Source organism: Phalaenopsis equestris, unplaced genomic scaffold (genome assembly GCF_001263595.1).
Source record: "Phalaenopsis equestris unplaced genomic scaffold, ASM126359v1 Scaffold000002, whole genome shotgun sequence".
Classification (NCBI taxonomy): domain Eukaryota; kingdom Viridiplantae; phylum Streptophyta; class Magnoliopsida; order Asparagales; family Orchidaceae; genus Phalaenopsis; species Phalaenopsis equestris.
In genome coordinates this window covers 55,303,803-55,327,591 of record NW_018164444.1, presented here as the reverse complement: position 1 = coordinate 55,327,591, position 23,789 = coordinate 55,303,803, and the positions used below count along the sequence as shown (strand labels likewise).

The following is a 23,789-nucleotide window of genomic DNA, read 5'->3' as shown; positions in this document are numbered from 1 at the left end:
TCGGAAGAGAATTGAGCGGAATGAGTTGATTTTATCACTGCAAAGTGGTTCTCATTATTATTTTGCCATGAAATTCGAACATTCACTTTTGCTGTGATTTGTTCATCGAGATTCACCTAGAGTGGGCAACAAGAAAGTTGTAGAGAATTATGTCATCTTTCCAACGATATCAAGAACGTCAAAATTGGACAATAATTGAGCGATCTGAGTTGATTTTATCGCTGCAGGGTGGGTTTCTCATTATTATTTTACCACGAAATTCGAACATTCGCGATTGTTGCATTTTTTTCATCAAGATTTGCCTAGAGCGGTTAACACGAAAGTTGCATAGAATCTTTTCATCTTTTAAACGATATCAAGAACATCAAAATCGAACGAAAATTGAGCGATGTACGATGATTTTATCGCTGTGGAGTGAGTTCCAATTATTATTTTGTTATGAAATTTGAACATTTGCAATTAATGTGATTTGTTCATCGATATTCAACTAGGGTGATCACCACAAAAGTAGTAGAGATTTCTGTCATCTTTCATCTTTCTAACGATATCAAGAATGTCAAAATCAGATGAGAATTAAGCAATGTGTGGTGATTTTATTGTAACAACTATTTTTTTTTTTGTAAATATATAAAAGAAATCCAACTTGCCTAGGCGGCTAGTGTGCGGGAACTAGTCACCACTATGTCTGGTTACTGGCAAATTACATGGCAGGCCAATCATCTACATGCTGGGTGACTATGCCCATCTTTAATTTATATTTTTAATTACCAAATTAACTAATTTAAAGATACATAATATCTACTTTAAAAATTTGTCCTATATCCATACAGAAGAAATAGGCTAATAGTAATAAGTTCTTGTTGTCTCATCTATACTCAATATATCAGGAACCATTACTCCCTAATTTATGATATATATCCCTCCAATTTGGATAGGTAGAAATACAACAACTACCAACAATTTGAACAAATAAGATGTGCATTATGAAATTAAATTGATCATTAAAATGAGTTTTAGCATTTCCATACATTGCTACGATTAAACATAACACTTTGGCGCTTTAAATGTATGCATCAAAAAAAAATATTTTACTTTTAAAAAGTGGTAATAGTGTTATTTTTTATGTAAACATTAAAAGATGTATTTCATTTTTAAAAAATAATAGTAGTGTCATTTTTTATGTAAACATTAAAAGATGTATTTCATTTTTAAAAAATAATAGTAGTGTCATTTTTTATGTGATATTAGAGATTTGAGTGTTATGTGTGTAAATATGAAAGTTTTTAAGTGTAAGATATGTACATACATGAGAATTGTGTGCTATGTATGTAAATGCCCCAATTTTTTTATAGGACTCATTTTAATGATTAGTTTAATTTCAAATTTCTAATAAAATAGTACTATCCCTTTTTAAAAGTGAAATACACATTTTCATGCATATATTTAAAGCAACAAGTATCGGGTATGTAAATATGAAAGTTTAGATGTAAGATATGTAAATACATAAGAATTGGGTGTTACATATGTAAATTTCCCTTAAAAAATTGATAGATAGTTACCTGATCAGCCCAATCCCAAATGAAACCGCCTTGAAGTCCAAAAGTGCTATCTATGGCTTCCCAATACTCATGAATGTTTCCATTACTGTTTCCCATTGCATGAGAATACCTGGATTTTTTAAAAGAAAATAGCTATTTAATAGAGGCCAAAGCTAACACCCTCATTAACAATGACTAGGAAATATGAAAGAGAAATTAAACAAAAAAAGATGGGGCATTTACTAAAATTCCACACAACTCCACCTAAACTTTCATATTGACATTCGTAACACTCAAAACATTAATATCATATCAAAAATACCATCATTAGTTTATGAGACCAAAATATTATCAAGCGTAAATATCAAATTGTAGATGCAAGATATGTAAATACATACGAATTGTGTGGTATGTATGTAAATTTCCCAAAAAACAATATAATAGAATCAACTTACTCGCAGAGAATCAAAGGTCTAATTTCCTTTGGATCCGCTGCAATTTTCACCATATCCCATACCCGCATGTACATCGGGCATACAATGTCAGTTGATAAGGTTCTTGAACCTCCACCTTCATAATGCACAAATCTCGAGGGGTCCTTTCCTCTAACCCAGCCTAAGAGGATTGCCAAATATTTAAACACAAAAGGCTTGTTTGGGATAAATTTTACCATTTATTTTTGTTTTTATTTTTTCTGTTGCTAAAAATATATTTAATACGTTTTTTTACATGTTTTATTTTTTTTTTCTAAAAATATACATGTTTTGAAAAATACTTGAAGCAACTTTTAGGTGTATTGAGTATTTAGAAACAACTATACTTTAATCAAATATCCAAACATGTTTTATTTCAAATCAAGACATAAACAAAACAAAATAAAAAATAAAAATAATATCAAACGGCCCCTTAGTCAATGAAATAATTATAAGCCTTAGTCAATGAAATAATTATAAGTAAAGGAGAAGAAGCGAGTGAAGCATGATACCAGAAAGAGCACCATGATTAGGCCCATATGAAGATTCATTTCCTAGAGACCATGCCATGATGCATGCATGGTTTTTGTCTCGTTCCACCATTCCTACAACTCGATCCAACATACAGCTTGCCCAAGCTGATTCAAAGGTAGGATGCTTGAAATTACGAGAATCATTAAAACCGTGTGTTTCGATATTCGCCTCGTCTATCACGTAGATACCAAAGAGATCACAAAGCTCGTACCATCTCGGATGTTGGGGATAGTGACTGTTTCTCACAGCATTAATATTGTATTGCTTCATCAGAACCAAATCCTATAAAAGCACAAGGGGCATTTACATACATGGCACACACTTCTTATGTATTTACATAGCTCACACCTAAACTTTAATGTTTACACACATAACACCCAAATTTTTAATATCATATAAAAGATAACACTATTGCAACATTTTAAAAGTGAAATAAGCCTTTTCATGCACAAGTTTAAAGCCCCAAAGTGATACTTACGTAAATATGAAAGTTTAGGTGTGACATCTGTAAATACATAAGAATTGTGTGCTACGTATGTAAATTTCCCAAAACAGAAGAGGCATTTACGAACATAGTACACAATTCATCAGTATTTACATCTCCCAAACCTAAACTTTAAAATTTACACACATATCTTTAGTTGCTAGAAGGCTGAAATTAACGAAGAAAATGATACGACCTTTATCATGCACGCCTCAAGATTTGTCTTCCCAGTACGAGGGTGGTGCTCATGTCTATTGACACCTCTTATTACAACAGGAAGCCCATTAATGAGCATCTGCTTGGTAGCGCGTGATATTTGGCGTATGCCGACTTGGCATGATTCACAGTCTAGTAGCTTCCCAGATGCATCATTCAGAATTATTACAAGAGTATACAGGTTTGGCTGTTTGAGCAAAAATAAATTAATATTAGTATATATATATAACATGACAGTATTTTATTGGCGCAAGAATTAATATGTGATCTTGAGTATAAATGATGAGGGGGAAATCATATTATCAAATTGGACTTGAGGAAACCTTATGATACTATTTGTTGGGATTTTATACTTGAGGTCATTAAATCCAGGAGCTTCAACTTAAAGTTTTGCAATTTTATCAAAGGTTGGTTGGAGGGCAATTATTATCAGGTGCTCCTTAATGGGCAAGCACATGACTTTTTCACTTCTGGTAGAGGCATAAAAAGGGGAAGTCCTCTCTCACATACTATCTTTATTCTAGTATTTGATTATTTTTCTAGATTAATTAATTCCTTGCAGATTCAACATTCCCATACTCAATACAAAAATAAGGCTAGAATGGGAGGTAGCCTTTTGGCCTATGTTGATGATGTGATTATTTTCACTAATGCTTCCAAATACACAATCAAAAGAATATATCATACTCTTTTATCATTTCAGAAAGCTTATGGTATGAGCTTTAATATTGTGAGACACCATCTTTATTTTGGCAAACATGTGAGTTGCAATACGAAGGCATAGACACATGATTATACTAGCTTTACCATTGGTGATCTCCCCTTAAAATACTTGGGGGTTAATTTACTCAAAGGGAGGAGAAAACAGATGCAATTTGATGCTATGGTGGATAAAATCAAAAGCAAAATTGGAGATTAGACCAATTCTTTTTTATCCTTTGAGGGGAGGATTACTTTGTTGAAAAGGGTGCTAACCTCTATTTCCTTATATGCTTTACAAGTGTTAAGGATCAAATATGGCACACAACTAATACTTGAAAGGCTTTTTAATAAATTCTTATGGCCTGGGAATCATAAACAAAGAATTTGGTCCCCTGCTGAAAGGTGCTATGTAAGCCTTTAAATGCAGGTGGGTTGGGATTTCGACAACTAAAGCAAGGTCAATTCTATTCATCTATAGTTAAAATTTAGAAAAGGTGAATCTTTATGGACCAAATACATGCAAAGCAAATATTGTAGAAATTTTCATCCATTGGAGGTTCATTCCAAGATTGGCGAATCCAAATCTTGGAGAGGCATGCTGAAAATCAAAAATACTGCTGAGGACTTTATCCAATAGAAGCTTGGGAATGGTAGTTTATCCTTTTGACATGATGAATGGCAGAAAGAAGATCTATCTCCTTGCTTTACACATGATAAAAAGGACTTGATTGTTGCTGATCTTTACCTTGATAAATGGTGGAACTTGGAGATGCTCATCAATATGCTAGGTAAGGATAAAACTACTTATCTCTAAGATTCCTTTCAATAAGTCCCAAAAGGATAAAATTCCGTTAACTGAAACTATCAATTGCTCTGTTACTAAAACTATCTATTCAAAACTTTACACTTGGGACAAGGTGGACAAAGTGGTGTGATTTGGAATAAACGTTTTACCCCTTCTATGTCTTTTTTGATATAGAGTTTTACTTGGTTTGGTTCCAATGGATGATATCCTTAAAATTGAAGGGATTGAGAATCCCCTTCCAATGTTTGCTTTGCAAGTCGAAGGAGGAAAGTGTAAACCATGTATTTTTTAGATGCACCTGCTCTATCAAAATCTGGACAGTTTTCGGTGATCAGACTGCTATTAAAACCCCTCCATTGGGTTGGGTGGATCTGTCACAGTGCAGGGAACATTGGTCTCATCATATTCATAAACAAAATATATTTAACATAGTTCCTTTCATCTACATTTGGTTCATTTGGTTGGCTAGAAATTCCCACAAGCATGACAATTGTTGCATAAAGTAGGATAGGGTGATTTTAAATATCCTATCTGATATACATAAGCTGTTAATTTATCATAAATTTAAGCCATCTTTCTTTACTAGCTGGGAGGATTGGCTAGGTTATGATATACCTGACAGAAATTTTTGTAAGGTCTCTCTTGTATGGTGGAAACAACCATCTTTCCCCTGGATTAAGGTAAATCCTGATGGTATTTGGAAGGCTGATTGTGCAGGTGCAGGTTGGGTCTATAGGTCTCATTCTGGTAAATTATTATGCTTTTTTTCTTCACCTTGTATGGTTGTTTGTGCTTTATCCGCAGAGTTATATGTTGTTTGGTTGGCCTTATCTATTGTGGCTAAAATGAATTGGAGATTCTTGCAAATTGAAATGGATTCAACTATTCTGTTCGACATATTGGCTAATGATAAAGAACCTCCTTGAAATTTAAGTGTTGATTTATGTCAGATTAAGCAACTTTCAGCAAGTATTGTCATCACATGAAGCCACACACCCTGGGAAACTAATAGACCAGCAAATTTCCTTGCCAAAGCTACCACACAAACTAAAGCGATAATCCTGAAGACCAAGCCTGATGTTGATCTGAAAGTGCCCCCTAATGGGGGACAATCTCAATATGCCCTACCTTATACCTTTTTCCTAAGATGGGATGTCTGTTTATTGCTATTTTTCTTTATCTTCTTCTTTGCTTGAGTTTAGCTATTTCTTTTATTTTGAAGTCTTTTTAGGATATATTTATATCTGTTTTGGAGACTTTTTTTGAGTGAGTTTGTACACCTGGAGATTGGAACCCCATGAGTGAGTACTGTAAATTTTTTAATTTGTAGTGGGATCCAATCTCCTAAAAACATGTAACTTTAATTTTGAGCAATAAAATTACCTTAGAGTTTCCTTAATATATATATATATATATAACAAGATAACCATATATATGATTTATGCAACAATGAGCATAAATACATTAGACAACATAAATGGAACAAAATTGTTTTAAAAAAAATATGATGTCAACGCAAAATTTGGACATTGAAGAGACTCAAGGATGCATCTGCATTTGGTTCATTTGGTTGGCAAGAAATTCCCACAAGCATGACAATTGTTGCATAAAAAAGGATAGGGTGATTTCAAATATCCTATCTTATATACATAAACTGTTAATTTATCATAAATTTAAGAGTCTGTTTGGGACAGCTGTTGATTATTTATAATCAGCTGATAAGCAGATTATTTTGATAATTTGATAATCTACAGATTATCAGAATAATCTGACTTGCTGTTTGGAGCAGCTTATCCAGAATAGTTTATTGGTAGTTATGGTTGTATAAATGACATTCTTGCCCGTGGTAAAATTATTTGGGGCAGCTTATTCAGAATAGTTTTTTGCTACCACATAAGCATATAGTGCAGAAACATAAAATCACCACAGATGAATTTCATATCATGACATACAGTTCTCACACTCTCGTTAACACCAGAAAGAATAAAAACATGATAAAGACAAGTACACTACAATGAGAAATATTAAAATATTCAATTTCAAACTCTGACTACATCGGTCATCAGCTGCACTATCAACCTGGGAGAACATCGTATTCACATCACTGCTAGCAATGTAACAGGTGGGAGTGTCAGCCCATCGGAAGAAACCACAACGAGCTGAAACACTCCTGCGATAACCGTAGAACTGTCTCTTACTGCTATGAGGTTGACGCGATGCAAGTAACGGAGCAAGTAAGTAACGGAACAGGTAGTCCACATTAGCACAAAACAAATCTATCTGTCACTGAAATCCTAGAAGTCATGATGATATATCTCTATAAGTAATGGTGATATATCTGCGAAAAAAAGAAACAAAAAATTTGACTGTCAGATTTATAAAAAAAAGACAAAAAAAACACTACAAAATGACTGTATATTGTACAAAGAGAAAAAAAACTTGCTGGATTATATTTGGTGGATTAGCTTTCATAGATAGCATCCGTTATAGACTCCCTTAGTGCAGTCATCTCAACCACATCCTCAGCGTCATTAACTTCAAATTCACTATAGTCATTGTCCTCCTCAGGAACTGAAGGTCCAATCATAGTATCTGATGGTTCTTCAAATATATTCAGGTGATCGTTATCAGCCATACTGAAGTCCGTATCTGAATGTGAAGGATGTCGTTGGATAAATTTATGAAGTGTCATTGTTGTCACCACAATATACATCTGCTTTTGAAATGGATATGATGACATATCATGTAATATGACTCGTTTTTTCTTCAAAATCAAAAAAGTTTTTTCAATTATGCCACGTAAGGAGTGACGTTTGCTAAACATTTCTTTCCTTCCACAAGTTGTGTCACTTACTCGTTTAAAGTCAGGGATATGATACCTAGTGTCTGGAAATGACTTCATATAACCCCTCTGCATAAGATATCCAACATCAACAAAGTAGTATTTTCCTGTTGAAGTACAACATTATTATTAGCAATGATTACCTACATATAAAAATTTTAAATGTAAAACAAATACCGGAAGGCGGATGAGGAAAACCTTGAGATCTATTCCTAGTAGCAAAGAAGAAGATCCGACTGTCGTGTGCACTCTCTTCCCAGCCTGCCATAACATATGTGAAACACATATTGAAGTCACATACTGCTATGAAATTTTGAGTTGGTGAATCACTTCTGCCGATCTAAGCCACATTGTCCGGGTTGGGTAGTCGGGCATCAACGTGAGTCCTGTCAATTGCGCCTATGCAGTTTTGTTGGACAGGGTTAGAATATCATTATATTTACATGTGTACTTAAATAAAACAATTGTTACCTTGAAGTAAGGCATATAACGGGGATCAGTTGTGATTTCTACTGGAGTATTGATAAATGATGGATCCTCTGGCCTGATGATTGTAGCGGCCAAGCTAACAAATGTTTGTATGCCTTTGGAGAAATAACGGCTTATTGTCTCAGATGAAAGTTGAAATCTCTCCATAGCACCCCTAATTGATTATTCTGTGACAGAATATATATCGTTATAGCCAATACCTCCCTTCTCGTTGTTCTCAAAGAACCTTGGAGTCCGTGATTCAGAGATAACTCGTGCAAAAGATCCATAAATATTGGTACAATCATTCAAAATATGTTATGGAACCTAATTGGGTGTCCAAAAAACATCTCTCCTACCCATTTGTCCCAGACAAAGCTGGAAGTCATTCGGAGTACACGGGTTCTAGATGTTCGGTAATACTCCAACAATAAAATGGCAATAGCTGCAGCCAATGTCATCCTCTTACGACGTTCAAGTTGTGGATCCATCCTAAGGGAAGAAAGGTGTCAGTTACTTCAGCAAGTATTTAATCAAAAGAGCGAGCGATAAATAAACAAAGCGAACATTCAGCTAAAAACAATATACATATTGCATGAAAGTATCCATCTCCAAAAAAACAGATAAACAAATAAACAGTACACATCTCCAACTCTAAGTTCGTAGCTTCAGAGATTACATAAATACAACAAAATGAAAAGATGTAAAAGCTTAATCATCCAGAATAACACGTAAATATTCAACTCGCAACTCTGATTCCATTGCCATGAATATGTGCCTACTAGTTGGATCCTCTAGCTTTTTCATACATACTGCATAAAAGTGTTTATCAGTTATAACTTCAGGGATAGTCTTTAGAGTTCGAAGACAATCAAATATAGAATTGTCCAGAACTGGAGCAGGTGGTGGAGCTCCAAACGCATCTATGAGCCGGTCAAATGAAGCTTTTACAAATGTGTCACTTTCTTTCTTCTTTCTTCCTAGCCTGGGCCTCTTCATCTATGAGCTTGGCTCCCCCATCTCACGTTGGTTAACACTATGTATTTCTTCCTCAACTGTCATCGGCTCTGGTGAAAAATCATTGGGTGTTCCTGCAAACCCCGTCTCACTCGAGCTGAAAGCATATTTCCCCGTTGCGACCACCCCCTTGAACATTATATCAAGTTTATCTTCAAAATCAGGCTCAATTCTGCACTGCTTGTATTTTTTCGCCGTCGGTATTGCCTAAAAAAACAAATTTGGTTGAGCATCATATTATTGAATAAATTATGAAATGCACCAATTGAAAAAGTAAATCGTACATCTAATTTCTCGGCCCACCATTCTTCCGGAGGATCAATTGTCATTTTTATTGGATCCCACCCCAGCCCCGTTGATCCACGTTTTAGCTCTTTCCAAATCTTCCATTCTTTTTTCAGTTGATCCCATTTATTTTTAAACTTAAGCCGATCATAATCTCTTCCAGTCAGTTCTTTAAACCTCTTCGATAAATTCTGTCATCCTTCCTTGTTTAAGTACGTTGTTGGCCTATTTCCCAATTCTATTTCTTTAATACATAAATCGCAAAAAATGTTGGTTACTTCTTTATCCCATATAGCAGAAGGACCTCTTTTTTTAGACATGTTGAAGCTATAAGGAACAAAAGTTTAATGTTCAAAGAATCTCCACAATGTTGAAATTAAAAAAAACAAAATAAAAAAACAAGTACACAAAAGATTTATGTGGTTTGGTCAAAGACTTACGTCCACAGAAGAAAAGACAGGAATGTTTTTATTATGAACTTGTTGAGGATACAACAATAGATAGTGCAGAAACACCTAAAACCAAAACTCCAAAACATATTTCTGCATGAAAACCGTAAGGAACAATACATTTCTATCTCAAAATGATAATACTTCAACCCTCATTTCCCAACGTATACCACGCAGTGAAAGATAAAGATAAAAGAGAAATATACAAAATATATATAATGCTTATGGCTGCAGGATTTGAGGTCACGGATAAGGATCGCTGTGGAACAGAAGACTTTACATACAATTTTACAGACCAAATTTCTTTACCCCACAAATATTTGACTCATTACAGCAATAATAGTTTCCATACAATTTCAAATATTGTTCTCACTGCATTACAACAATGATAGTAATCGCCAATGCCATCAAAAGATCATAAACATATTGAAGAACAACTAAAGATCATTTTAAATGCATTCTATCTTTCGCATGACAGCATTCAACACTGCCAAATAGAGATCAAACAAAATATCACTCAACAAGGACCTTTTCTCTGCATACCAACAATGCTAATATGAGGATCCCGAATCTTTCAAATGACAACATATCCCTAATGGTAAAAACCGTTTCTAACCCAAATACTAAAAACCAAAATGAGGATCCCGAATCCCAGGGAACGTTTCGAAGAACAAATTTTTAGGTTAAAAACCCTTGACGAGCAGAGATGAGGAGATAAGAGACAATTTTGAACCCCTAAAAAATTCCATACAAACGATACTAGGCAATAATCCCAGGAAACGATCAAAACTTCTAAAATGATAATCAGACGAACGATACCTGAAATATTGCAAAGAATTTCAAGGGGTGCACGGGATCGAGGATTGATCCAGGAGCAGAGACGAGGCAGGGGGCGAGACGACAGAGGGGAGACTGATCGCAAATCTAGGGCGAGACGGGATCGAAGGGGGCGCGAGACGGGATCGAAGGGGCAGCGGGGATAATAAAATAAGATATTCCTAAACGCTAAACGCTGAAACGCAGGGGGCGAGGAGCGGCGAAGGATCCGATGGATTATATCATAAAGCATTACGTGATTAATGCCACCGCAGTCACGAACGCCTTTTCCAAACACGACCACGGCGTTCTGAAAACACCGAACGCACTATTAAGCTGCCCCAAACGGGCCCTAAGTCAACTTTTTTTTATAGCTAGGAGGATTGGCTGGGTTATGATATACCTGACCGAAATTTTTGTAAGGTCTCTCTTGTATGGTGGAAACAACCATCTTTCCCCTGGATTAAGGTAAATATTGATGGTAACTTGAAGGTTGATTGTGCAGGTGCAGGTGGGGTCTAAAAGTTTCATTCTAGTAAACTATCATGCTTTTTTTCTTCACCTTGTATGGTTGTTTGTGTTTTATCCGCAGAGTTATCTGTTGTTTGGTTGGCCTTATCTGTTACGGCTAAAATGAATTGGAGATTCTTGTAAATTGAAATGGATTCAACTATTATGTTGAACATACTGACTAATAATAACGAACCTCCTTGGTATTTAAGTGTTGATTTATGCAGGATTAAGCAACTTTCAACAAAAATTGTCATCACATTGAGCTACACACCCAGGGAAACTAATAGACCAACAGATTTCCTTGCCAAAGCTGCTACACAGCTAAGGTTATAATCTTGAAGACCAAGCTTGATGCTGATCTTAAGCCTGCCCTCTAATGGGAGACAATTTCAATATGCCCTACCTTAGACCTTTTTCCTAAGATGGGATATGTCTGTTTATTGCTGCTTTTCTTTATCTTCTTCTTTGCTTGGGTTTAGCTATTTCTTTTATTTTGAAGTCATTTTGGGGTATATTTGTATCTGTTTTGAAGACTTTTTTTGGGTGAGTTTTTACACCTGGAGGTAGCACTATAATTTTTTGATTTGTAGTGGGATCCAATCACCTAAAAACATATAACTTTAGTTTTGAGCAATAAATATATATATAACATGACACAACCATATATATGATTGATGCAACAATGAGCATAAATACATTGGACAACATAAATGGAATCAAAATTTTTTTAAAAAAATTCTAATGTCAACGTGAAATTTGGACATTGAAGAGACTCAAGGATGCATCTGCATTTGGTTCATTTGGTTGACTAGAAATTCTCACAAGCATGACAATTGTTGCATAAAGGAGGATAGGGTGATTTCAAATATCCTATCTCATATGCATAAGCTGTTAATTTATCATAAATTTAAGCCATCTTTATTTGCTAGCTGGGAGGATTGGCTAGGTTATGATATACCTGAAAGAAATTTTTGTAAGGTCTCTCTTGAATGGCGGAAACAACCATCTCTCCCCTGGATGAAGGTAAATACTGATGGTAGTTGGAAGGCTGATTGTGCAGGTGCAGGTGGGGTTTACATGTCTCATTATGGTGAACTATCATGCTTTTTTTCTTCACCTAGTACGGTTGTTTGTGCTTTATCCGCAGAGTTATTGTTTGGTTAGCCTTATTTGTTGCGGCTAAAATGAATTGGAGATTCTTGCAAATTGAAATAGATTCAACTATTTTGTTGGACATATTGGCTAATGATAAAAAACCTCCTTGGTATTTAAGTGTTGATTTATGCAGGATTAAGCAACTTTCAACAAATATTGTCATCACATGGAGCTACACACTTAAGGAACTAATAAACCAGCAAATTTCATTGCCAAAGCTGAAACACAGACTAAGGCTATAATCCTGAAGACCAAGCCTAATTCTGATCTTAAGCCAGCCCCCTAATGGGGGGCAATCTCAATATGCCCTACCTTAGACCTTTTTCCTAGAAAGAGGTGTTTGTTTATTGCTGCTTTCTTTATCTTCTTATTTGCTTTGGTTTAGCTATTTTTTTATTTTGAAGTCTTTTTGGGGTATATTTGTATCTGTTTTGGAGACTTTTTTTGGATGAGTTTATACACCTGGAGGTTGGAACCCTAAGAGTGAGTATTGTAATTTTATTTATTTTAAGTGGGATCCAATCTCCTAAAAACATGTAACTTTACTTTTGAGCAATAAAATTACCTACAGGTTTCCTTAACAAAAATATATAACATGACACAACCATATATATAATTGATGCAACAATGAGCATAAATACATTGGACAACATAATTGGAATCAAAATTAAAAAACAAAAAAAACTTCTGATGTCAACGCGAAATTTGGACATTGAAGAGACTCAAGGATGCATCTACATTTGGTTCATTTGGTTGGTTAGAAGATCCCACAAGCATGATAATTGTTGCATAAAGTAGGATAGGGTGATTTCAAATATTCTATCTCATATACATAAGCTGTTAATTTATCATAAATTTAAGTCAACTTTCTTTGCTAGCTGGGAGGATTGACTGGGTTATGATATACCAGACAGAATTTTTATTAAGGTCTCTCTTGTATGGTGGAAACAACCATCTTTCCCCTAAATTAAGGTAAATATTGATGGTAGTTGGAAGACTGATTGTGCAGGTGCAGGTGGGGTTTACAGGTCCCATTATGGTAAACTATTATGCTTGTTTTCTTCACCTTGTATGGTTGTTAGTACTTTATCTACAAAATTATATGTAGTTTGGTTGGCCTTATATGTTGCGGCTAAAATGAATTGGAGATTCTTGGAAATTGAAATGGATTCAACTATTCTGTTGGACATATTGGCTAATGATAAAGAACCTCCTTGGTATTTGAGTGTTGATTTATGCAGGAATAAGCAACTTTCAGCAAATATTGTCATCACATGGAGCTACGAAACTAATAGACCAGCAAATTTCCTTGCCAAAGCTACTACACATACTAAGGCTATAATCCTGAAGACCAAGCCTAGTTCTGATCTTAAGCTGCCCCCTAATGGAGGACAATCTCAATATGCCATACCTTATAGCTTTTTCCTAAGATGGGATGTTTGTTTATTGTTGTTTTTCTTTATCTTCTTTTTTGTTTGGGTTTAGCTATTTCTTTTATTTTGAAGTCTTTTTGGGGTATATTTGTATCTGTTTTGGAGACTTTTTATGGGTGAGTTTGTACACCTGGAGGTCGAAACCCTAGGAGTGAGTATTATAATTTTTTGATTTGTAGTGTTTTTTGATTTGTAGTGGGATTTTTTTTGATTTGTAGTGGGATTCAATCTCCTAAAAACATGTAACTTTACTTTTGAGCAATAAAATTACCTATGAGTTTCCTTAAAAAATATATATATAACATGACAACCATATATATGATTGATGCACTGATGAGCATAAATACATTGGACAACATAAATGGAACCAAAAAAAAAAAAAAAAATCTGATGTCAACGCGAAATTTGGACATTGAAGAGACTCAAGGATGCAACAAATTTCAGGAATATATATACAAATTTCCAGTAAGAAAATTTGATAATGTGTTTGCCAATTTTTTAAATGGAGCGAGTTTTGAGAAAATAAAATATGTAACTTGGAATATTGTATCTGACAAGTAAATATGCAAGCAAAACCTTTAATTGCATGATAAAATTGTTCATTATTTAAAGATTCAAAAGTAGTGGAATGCATGTTCATATGAATTTGAATGATTGTGATATTGTAATTAGTAGAAAAAAATAGTGAAAACACAAAAATAAACTTTATTTAATATTGAAATGGGTGTTACAAACCGACACAAACGGACACCGACTAGGACTAAAAAAGAAGATCTGAGGTCAGAGTAGCGTCGACTACGAGGTGAATGTATGGGTAAGGGTGCTGGTTACGATGTTGGTTACGGAGGGTTAGGAGGTAATTTGGGAGCCCAGTAGGGAAAATGGGACAAAGGGGGAGCGGTTGGACAGTCGAATCTAGTGCAGGAAAGTGGCGGCTGTTGTCGGAGGAAGGTTGGGGACTGGAGCAACAAGGTTATACTGCTAGTGAAAGGATAGCTAAGTGTTGCAATGAGGAAGGGGAGGCCAGTGGTTGGGAAGAGGGGAGCAAAAGGAGAAGGGAAAATAAATCACCACCTCGAACTAAGATATAGCCAAAATACCACCACCTCCTCGGATACAACTATGCAAAAGGGAAAAGGACTCCACACAAGAAATCTAAAAGCAAAAACAGCCCAGACTAAACCTAACTCTCACTAAAAAACATATAAATAAACTTCAAGCAAGAAAGGATAGAAAAATGGAGGAGAAGGGTTAGCGACATTGCTTCCCTTCCTAAAAAGTCGCTCGATCGAGCAGGACACATTGAAGAAAGGAAATACCGCTCAACTCCTGCTGCAACCCGAACCGGTTGCCTCAGTAGTGCTTGGATGGCTTGTTTCCCGCCCTTGTGCAAGAAACGTTCGCACTTGCGTCAGTTTCCCGAGGTTGGGGAAGCTCCGACCTCAGTCGTCGAAGCTTCTGGTTCCTTGTGTGTAATCCTGGCTGCATCTAGGCCCACTGCCGACTGCATTGGCGGCCAAAGCATCAAAGAAGTTGGCACTACTTGGGCACTCAGGTCCCAATCGATCTGCTGTCCTAAGATTTTGGCCCATGCTTATACTGCTGGATTCTCCCCAGGCAACCCACAGTCTGGTCAGTTCGATGTACCGTGAGAGTAGCCTGCATCTTCACATCCCGTAGTGGAGCTAGTGGTATGGTGTCAACTATGAGGCCCTGACATCTTCTATGACATATTTGTCCCGTGTTGGCATCAATGTCTTAGTCCTCTCATCCTCTGTCGTCACTGGAACTGACCCCACTGACGTTGCTTTGCTAGTAAGGACTCGTGTGATCTCTAGCGCTGCCGACGGAAGTTGAAAGGGTGCTCTGCCGACAAAAGTAGAATGATGTGATCACAGGCTCAGACGTACTGACAACATTTTGAGGTGTAAGCTAACGGTCCACCTGATTCATCTCATTTCTCTCTTTAGGGATAACTCTACACCTGAATCTTGTCGCACTGGGTTTTGATAGCGGGGTTAGCGGCAGCGCTGGGTTTTGACAGAGCAAGTGTAGGGCCCACTGTAACATTTCTTTGCATCAACTCTATCATGGCAATCATCTGCATCATCATTTCATTCATTTTACTGTTGAACTGAGTTATTTTTTTTATCCTTGGCTCTTAATTGACGACATATTTGCTTTTGTTGTATAATAAGTGCGGCAGTTGTAATGAATATTGGCCCTTCTTTTTCTCTTTCTTCTTCTTTACGTCTTGTTTCTTGCTCATCACTTGAAGAGGAACTATGCTCACATGCTACTTGCTTTTCATGGAGTTCCTCTCGAATAGTGGTACGACGTCATTGTCGATAATGTCGAGTGTCGAGTTGGTCATTAACATGATCTACCATACATACTATCTCGACTTCCATGACCTCTTGATAGCCTTCTTGATATTCTTCTTGAACTCAAATTTCTGAGCATCGACTTCAATCAATCTCTGGTTCAACATTTAAAGTGAATAACTCTTTCATTGGAGGACTACAATCAAAATTTCGTTACTTTCTCAAGGACGGACTGGTCCGACGATGGAATCCCTTGGAGGATTCTTCAGGGTGTCGACCCTCATGATATTCTTCAGCCTAAGATTCTTGTTTTGATATGAGTGATGTAACTGGACGATGGGATCTCCTAGAGGGCTCTTTAGGGTGTCGACCATCGTGAAGTTCCTCATTGGAATGTCGCTTGGGGACCCGTTCGTATTGTGTATAATCAAAAGCAAATCTCCGGGAGCACACACTAATTTCACACCATTTACTTCTCTCGTACTTTTCTCTTCTCGAGGTTTGGGTCTCCAAATTTGTTTACTTTTCTATCAGGACCTTTCGGCAGTGGATTCTTGTGATTGCAATCCAGATGTCACGCTCTGATATTTACCAAGCAGAGCTTGGTTAAATTTATTTGTCTAAGCTACAACAAATCTTTTATGCTTACTTTTCATTAAACTTTTTTGTTTAACAAGCTTCATGACTTTATGAGTTCGGGCATATAAAGTTTCAGGTTGCCTCTTTTTTTCAACAAGAGGTTGATGTCATTGGTTCCAAAAAGAATGTTTTACTTAACCAGTAGAGCTATTCTTTTTGACCCAATTTAAGTTATTAAATTTGTTAAGGGTCAGAATACTCGCTTTTGGCTGTCGAATCCGTTGATCTGCAGCTTGCTCCAGTTGTAATTGTTGAGTCATTTTGTCTATGTTTCTTTTTCGTCTGTCTTCTTGACAACTTTCCTCCAGATGAGGAAGCTCAACATCATGCCTTGGTACGTAAGGTTCGACGAACAAAGTGGATGCATCGATAGGTGTCAGAGAAACTTTCTGCCTATGACAGTTCTTTTTAAGGCTGAAGATTCAAAATTGGCCAACCTTTTGAGAACAAGATTCTCTTACGGGGAGCCTCTTTAGTAATTGTGATCTCCGTGAGCTCGAACAGAAAAGCAAGGGAATTTCGGGCTATTTTAAAATGGGTTCAGTTTAATATAGGAAGGATGGCCATAAAGAGAAGCTCAGGCTCTAGGGCAGGGGGAAACGAACGAGTGGCCCTAGATCGCGAGGAAGCGACTCTGGATCATGAGGAAGTGACTCCGGACCGTGAAGAAGTGGCGACTTCGATGTGTTCAAGGGAGAAGAATGAAAGTTTTGTGCGATTGGAAAGAAAAAAGAGGAATGGCGGGGAGAATTGGATCGTAACAACAAAAAGGAATGGTCGAAGGTTGGAAGGGAGCAGCCAGGGTGTGAGGGCTAGGGCAAAGGCGTCCGGTTCGTGCGAACAGGGAAGGAGGAATATGGCTTAGGAGGATCGCAACAATAGAGATCCTGTGTGCTTTTGGATCGTGAAGGAGCACTATCAGGTAAGAAACACGGAGAAGGATTGGTTTGACCCTTTAGTTTTAGGTTGTATCGCGAAGAGATTGAAAGCAAAAAGGGAGTCGGCTTTGGGGTCACGCATGAGGCAGGGAGGAAGAAACAACGTGGTTTCGTGTGTGACGAGAGAAGTGTGGCATGCTAATAGGAGGAAGAAGGCGAGGGCATTGATGGTGTGCAAACAATGAAGAAGAATGGTGAGGAAGACTACGACGCGGGAAAGATCAACGTTTGAAGGAGTGGACGGAATCAAAAGGAGAGAAAAAGTTGTTTGCTATTTTGAACAATAAGAGATAGACGAAGTAGAAAAGGAACATTGAGTGCAAACCTCTTTAGGATTTCGTGCGACTTTGAGTGGATAGAACGAACGAGAGGGAACAACGGAGAGAACATGTGAATGAGACTGCCGGAGTTTGGTTTGTCTCTTTGTAAATGAGAAGCCAATGAGAGAACGGTTACCTATCCGAGTGGGAGTCTTTGGCAGGAGCGGGTAAGTAGATAATTAATTAATTTATTTATTTTTTGTTTTCTTTCTTTTCTATCTTCTTTTAATTCACGATCAACATGGGCCAAACCTATAGCATTAACAATTAGGTCCTTAAAGCAAAACAACATTGCTTAAGAAATTCACCATGTACAAAACCGACAACATGGTAATCTAGAATGCAGAATTAAATATTACTCACATGTTCACTCGTCCAAAGTTTTGGCTCTTTGAATTTCCCAGTAAGTAAATATCCATGAAAACCATGAATATCAACAGCAGGTGATTCAAGCGCCATATGAATCATTTCATAAGAACTTAGATCGAAGACTCCGTCAGAATCCACAGAACTATACCCTGCGTTATCATACAATGCTGCCTCTATCGTAAAATTTGCAAAATTAGTCTCCTCTGAATATTTTGACAAACCATCAAGTTTGACCTCAACCTGAAATAACGTTTTAGCAGTAATTAATAGCAATCAGTTCATTTAATTGAGTTCAGAGAAATAAATAACCACTACTAATAAAAATTAAGATGATAAGTTAAAATTAAGAATAACAGAGCCTCCTAATGATTTGAACAGGGTACACATGTTGAACAAAGAAACCATGATGCTGACGCTGAAATTGCTTTTCTATGTATAAAGTTGAATTGTTTATTGCTTTCTCAAATTAAAATAGATATTGTAATGATCCGAAATCATCGAGACACTTAATGACTAATTATGCATTTTTAAAAAAATTAAGTGTGATCGTCAATTTGATCTAAAAAGAATTATTTTAATCGTATCTATTGGAATCTTAAATACAATTGAGAGGGGTCAAGAGATAATATTTATATAGTAAGTATTTTTTAGTACTTATATATAATACTAGTCATAATACTTATAATGAGTTGAACAAAATTGAAGATTAAACAAATGATAAGGACAAAACACAGAAAGCACCAACAATGGATGATGAGTAGAACAAAATTAAAGAGGCGGCGAGTCATATAAACCGTCCACGGCCAATAAACTGTAGAATTTGAGGGCAGACCCAACATCAAAATTGTGACAAATAGATAGTAAGAGCAAGAAACAACGTAGCTGCAGCCACAATAGATTGACCAATAAAGCTCACAAGGTTAATGGTTAGAGCTTCCCAAATCCAGATTATGCTAGGTATGAACAAACCAACAAATATGTATTGCCAGAGCGCAGCAGCAATCTCCAAGCCCAGCACAAGCAATAAAACGATGAATAACAATAGCAAATAGAACTAAGAAACATAAGTTATGAACATTACACCAATAGAAGAGACATAAAGAGAGCCCAGAACTGAACCCTAAGCCAATTCCCCGAAAACCAAATAGAAAACAATATCATAAACTCCAAGGAATTTATGAGTCATCACTATTTTCCAGCATTGAAATACCCAAGGAATACAACAGATCAAAATGCCAGAGGAATCATACAAACTATTATTCTTCCTATATTAAACATAAGAAAACAAATGAAAAATCAGAAATCACATTTGACAAAAAGGGACAGGAATAGAAGCAAGTATCCACGACATGGAAAAAAAAAAATCGCTTGTAAAGGTAACCATATACTCACCAAAGATTAGCTCAAATTCATTAGATCCGATCTCCTCAAGTAATTTATTCATCCATTATATATACATACACTTATTCATATGTCCATTCATAATAAATGTACACATGCGTGTATATATTAATTTAAATTTAAACACATACATGAATATGTGTTTTAAGATTTCATACATAAATGCATATACATTTTAGCAATCTTGACAAAGCTTAAGCAGATCTAAACACAACTCAATTCAATTTTGATCTGCATTATGCCTACCCTGTCAATCAGATCATTGATTTTAATTTGAGCACGATCCACGCTAAAAATTGGCCCGAGTATGAAATGATCATTGACATTCAAGATAAATCGAGAACAAAAGCAAAGTTAACCTATGTGAACTTTGGACTTTGGAGCAAACAGCATATGATAACATGGAACGTCATGTATCCATTTTCTCAATAACAAGATTGATTAAAGGCTCCTTAAACTTAGGATCATAACATTAAGTATCTCAACCTCAATATGCAATGGAACAATATCAAAAGGCAAGCACCGAATAGTTTCAATGAAGGGCTTAAGGGGTTTTGGTAGAATATGCCATTTTGCAATAAAATCATCGACATACTACAATGAAATCATTGAACTTTGTGACTTTTCATAGAGTCCATCAATCTTATGAGTGGGTAGCTAGTCAGTTTAATATTAGGTTTGCATTTACTTCCTTGCAAACATAAACATATAGTGTCTTTTAGTGTCTACTAATTCTATTATCATAGCAATCAAAATCCCCAAATTTCATATAGCATATTTAAACTTAATTTTAGATCTACTCAATCCATGCCCACTTTTAATCACAATAATGTTAAGTTATTGAGCAACAAATGTTGAAAGAGAAAAGTGTCAAAATGGTTCCCCAACTCTTTGTTAATCCCATAGTCTATGAAAGTGTCAAATGAGTCCCTGGACTCCACTTCAGCCCCAATTTAAAAAATTTGCGAACTAATTTGGCACTTTTATACACTCTGGGACTAAAATGACCCCATGTAAATAATTAGTGGACTATTTTGACACTTGACACCTACTTAGAATACTCTAATCCTAGCCAATCCTCATCCACTTTTTTATCACAATTAAACTAAGATGGCACTTTACTTATTGGTGATGACTTAGCAAACCTTCGTTCCTCGTCATAATCTGATTGGTTTTTGGCAAGTTACTTCTGAGGAATGGCGTAATACTGGCAATTAAAATTAATATTAGAATTTTAATAAATTTTAGCAAAAGTTATGCCTTCGAAATTAACCTGATATCGGCTCTCAGCATATCTCATTAGAGCTGGCGATTGGTAATGCACTTCTATGCAGATGAAATGGATCTTCTAAAATTTACACTAATTGATGTAATCAAGATCATGAATTTGTATAAAGCAGTAAAGAAGCACAGTATAAACATTATAACAAGAAAGAAAATACTACATATATGAATAAGCATGCTTCGGGTTACACGATAATTGTTTTAAGCAAAACAAAGTACCTGGATATCGACTTCAAAAAAATTTTCATCTAAACTTGATTTGAAAAAGTAGTCTGCAATAAACAGCTGCAATTTAAAAAAAAAAAGAAGGAAAAAAAAAGAATAGGTTCAGCTTGACCATGAATATGATGGGTGTCGAAGCAAAATGAAAGTTTATAAGAGCATAGAACTAGTGTGACGTAGCTGCACAAATAATGGAGGAGAATTTCACTAAAAAATTCAAGAAATACTAGAGCATTACTTATCATAATAAAAAGCGAAGGGTATTGTCAGCTATTGAAAATAAGGCTACAATCCTAGGGCTTCTTTGGGGCCCCTTTTTTTTTTTTTTTTTTTTTTTTTTTTTTTTTTTTTTTTTTACTTTACTTGAAAAATGTGTTTAATTAATTCATTTTTTGCATGCTTTATTTTTATTTAAAAAAAAAAATACTCAAAACGCCAAAAAATTAATTTTGAGTGTTTTTATGAAAGGGCATTTACATAGATCCAACCAGATCTTATGTATTTACATACCTAACACCTAAAGTTTACTTTATATATGTATACCATCCAAATATATCGCTATTTTAACATTTAAAAGGTGAAATATAATTTTTCATGCATAGACAAATTGGCATATATATAAAAATTGAAATTTAAGTGTCAGACATATAAATACATAGGAATTAAGTGGTCTGTATGTAAATCTTTCTTCTAAAAATAACTAACCATATACCAAGCATGTTTCATATTAAGTAAAATCATAAACGAAACAAATCAAAAATAAAAGGCAAAACATAAAAACCAAAAGTGATCCCAATCGGCCTTTAGCTTTTAGAATAAAGTACACAAGAAATGACACAACCCTGGGCTTTGCTATAAGAAGGACATCGCGATGAATTCCAGATAGCCGCCAATGATCCTGATCCTCTAAATAAGAACCATCACTCCATCTCATGACTTGGACTGAAAGTGTGTTTTCCTTGCCAGAATCAATAGGATGACAAGAATCTGTGATTTCAAACTCAGCAGGGGAAGTCTACTGTCCTGGCTGCAAATTTGGTTTGGCATAATTGGCTGTTATTGCCTTAGTATACAGACAGACATTAGATGGTTATGAGTAAAGAAACAATAGAACCAAATGAAAATTAAGAATGCAAATTCAAAAAGCAAAAAAACTATAATGAAATATTTAGTGGCATTTACATACCTACCACTCAATTCTTATGTATTTACATATCTAACACCTAAACCTTCATATAGTACACAAAATTTCAACATCATATAAAAAATTCCACCATTAATAACTTTTTAAAAGTGAAATGCATGGGTTTATGACATCAAAATGTTATAAGTGTAAATATCAAAATTTAGGTGTTAGATATGTAAATACATAAGAATTGTATGGTATGTTAATGCTTGTAAAAGAGAGTTGGATAAGAATAATAAGCACTATGCCATCAATATAGTAGCTGAGAACAGGATAGTAGATTTAGTTCTCGTAACAAGCTAGAGTAGGACTAGGAAGGCTCATCAGTTGGGAGTTATAACCGAGCCATATAGGCAAGGAGAGAAAAACACATGCCTATTTAAGTTTTTATAGCATGATTGTGCAAAGGTTCTATTGACGCTGGCTGTTTGCTTGTAAAGAATCAAGCCAAGGTAAATATATAAACATCATTGACCAGAAGAATATTGCTAGGGTAGGAAAATTTGATTGCCCAATTTTATCAAGAAGGTTAAGGAAGTTATAAAGTATTTTAAGATGATTAATAACAGCATGAAGCTTCTTCATATTTAACGAACCTGGTTTTGATAAAGGAAGATATACATACATACCACTCAATTTATTTACATCTCTAACACCTAAACATCAATTTTTACATACATAAAACCTTACCTATGCATGAAAATGTGTATTTCACCTTTTAGAAGTTAAAAAGGTGGTATTTTTTAATGTGATATGAAATATTTTGGTGGTATAAATGTAAATTTTAAAGTTTAGTTGTTAGATATGTAAATACATAGGACTTGGGTGGTATGTATGTAAATGCTTCAATTATCTAATGCTTGTAAGTTCTCTATTTTCAATGCCAATAAAATTCAATATTTGCCCATTCTCGTGAAGTTAGTATAGCAATTTTTTTTCTTTGATTGTGTTAACTCTATTACTCGAATATAAAGCATCAGACTTTGCAAAGCACTAAGTTATGGCTTATATAAATTCTGCCCTTCCAATGTAAAAAGTCGAGCTCCTGGACCAATGTTGGGCAATAAACCCTATTGACTCTCTCTATGTATAGAAGGGATCTGGCATTGGAGTTTGGACAATCATGAACTTAACCGGATAGACTAAGCCCATTGCACTTAAAAGATTGAACCGTGAACAATTCTTGTCCCGTCCTATCTACTTGACATGTAGAGGATTGGCCATAGACTCTAACCATTATTCTTCTCATTTTAGCTGTTGTAAGTTAACTTGAAAGCTAAAGAGAAAAAATTGTAATTACCTTCTTGTAGGAATAGTGGTTGCAACAACTGGCAATCCCACGGGTTCTTATTCTGTGCGGACACCGCACGCAATTA

At 35.5% G+C, this 23,789-nt stretch overlaps 1 protein-coding gene across 1 annotated transcript in view; it reads right to left on the bottom strand.

Moving 5' to 3' along the window:
* LOC110023894 (beta-galactosidase) overlaps positions 1–22,299 on the bottom strand; it is a 31,707-nt gene extending 9,408 nt beyond the window's left edge. Inside the window, exons 1-7 of the mRNA XM_020723536.1 lie at positions 22,069–22,299; positions 21,225–21,290; positions 18,315–18,560; positions 3,226–3,432; positions 2,524–2,827; positions 1,994–2,153; positions 1,560–1,668 (exon numbers count right to left, since the gene is read on the bottom strand). Of these exons, the coding sequence (XP_020579195.1) occupies positions 1,560–1,668; positions 1,994–2,153; positions 2,524–2,827; positions 3,226–3,432; positions 18,315–18,560; positions 21,225–21,290; positions 22,069–22,161 (1,185 nt within the window). The 5' untranslated portion in view covers positions 22,162–22,299. The remainder of the gene's footprint in view (positions 1–1,559; positions 1,669–1,993; positions 2,154–2,523; positions 2,828–3,225; positions 3,433–18,314; positions 18,561–21,224; positions 21,291–22,068) is intronic.
* Positions 22,300–23,789: the final 1,490 nt, after the last annotated feature.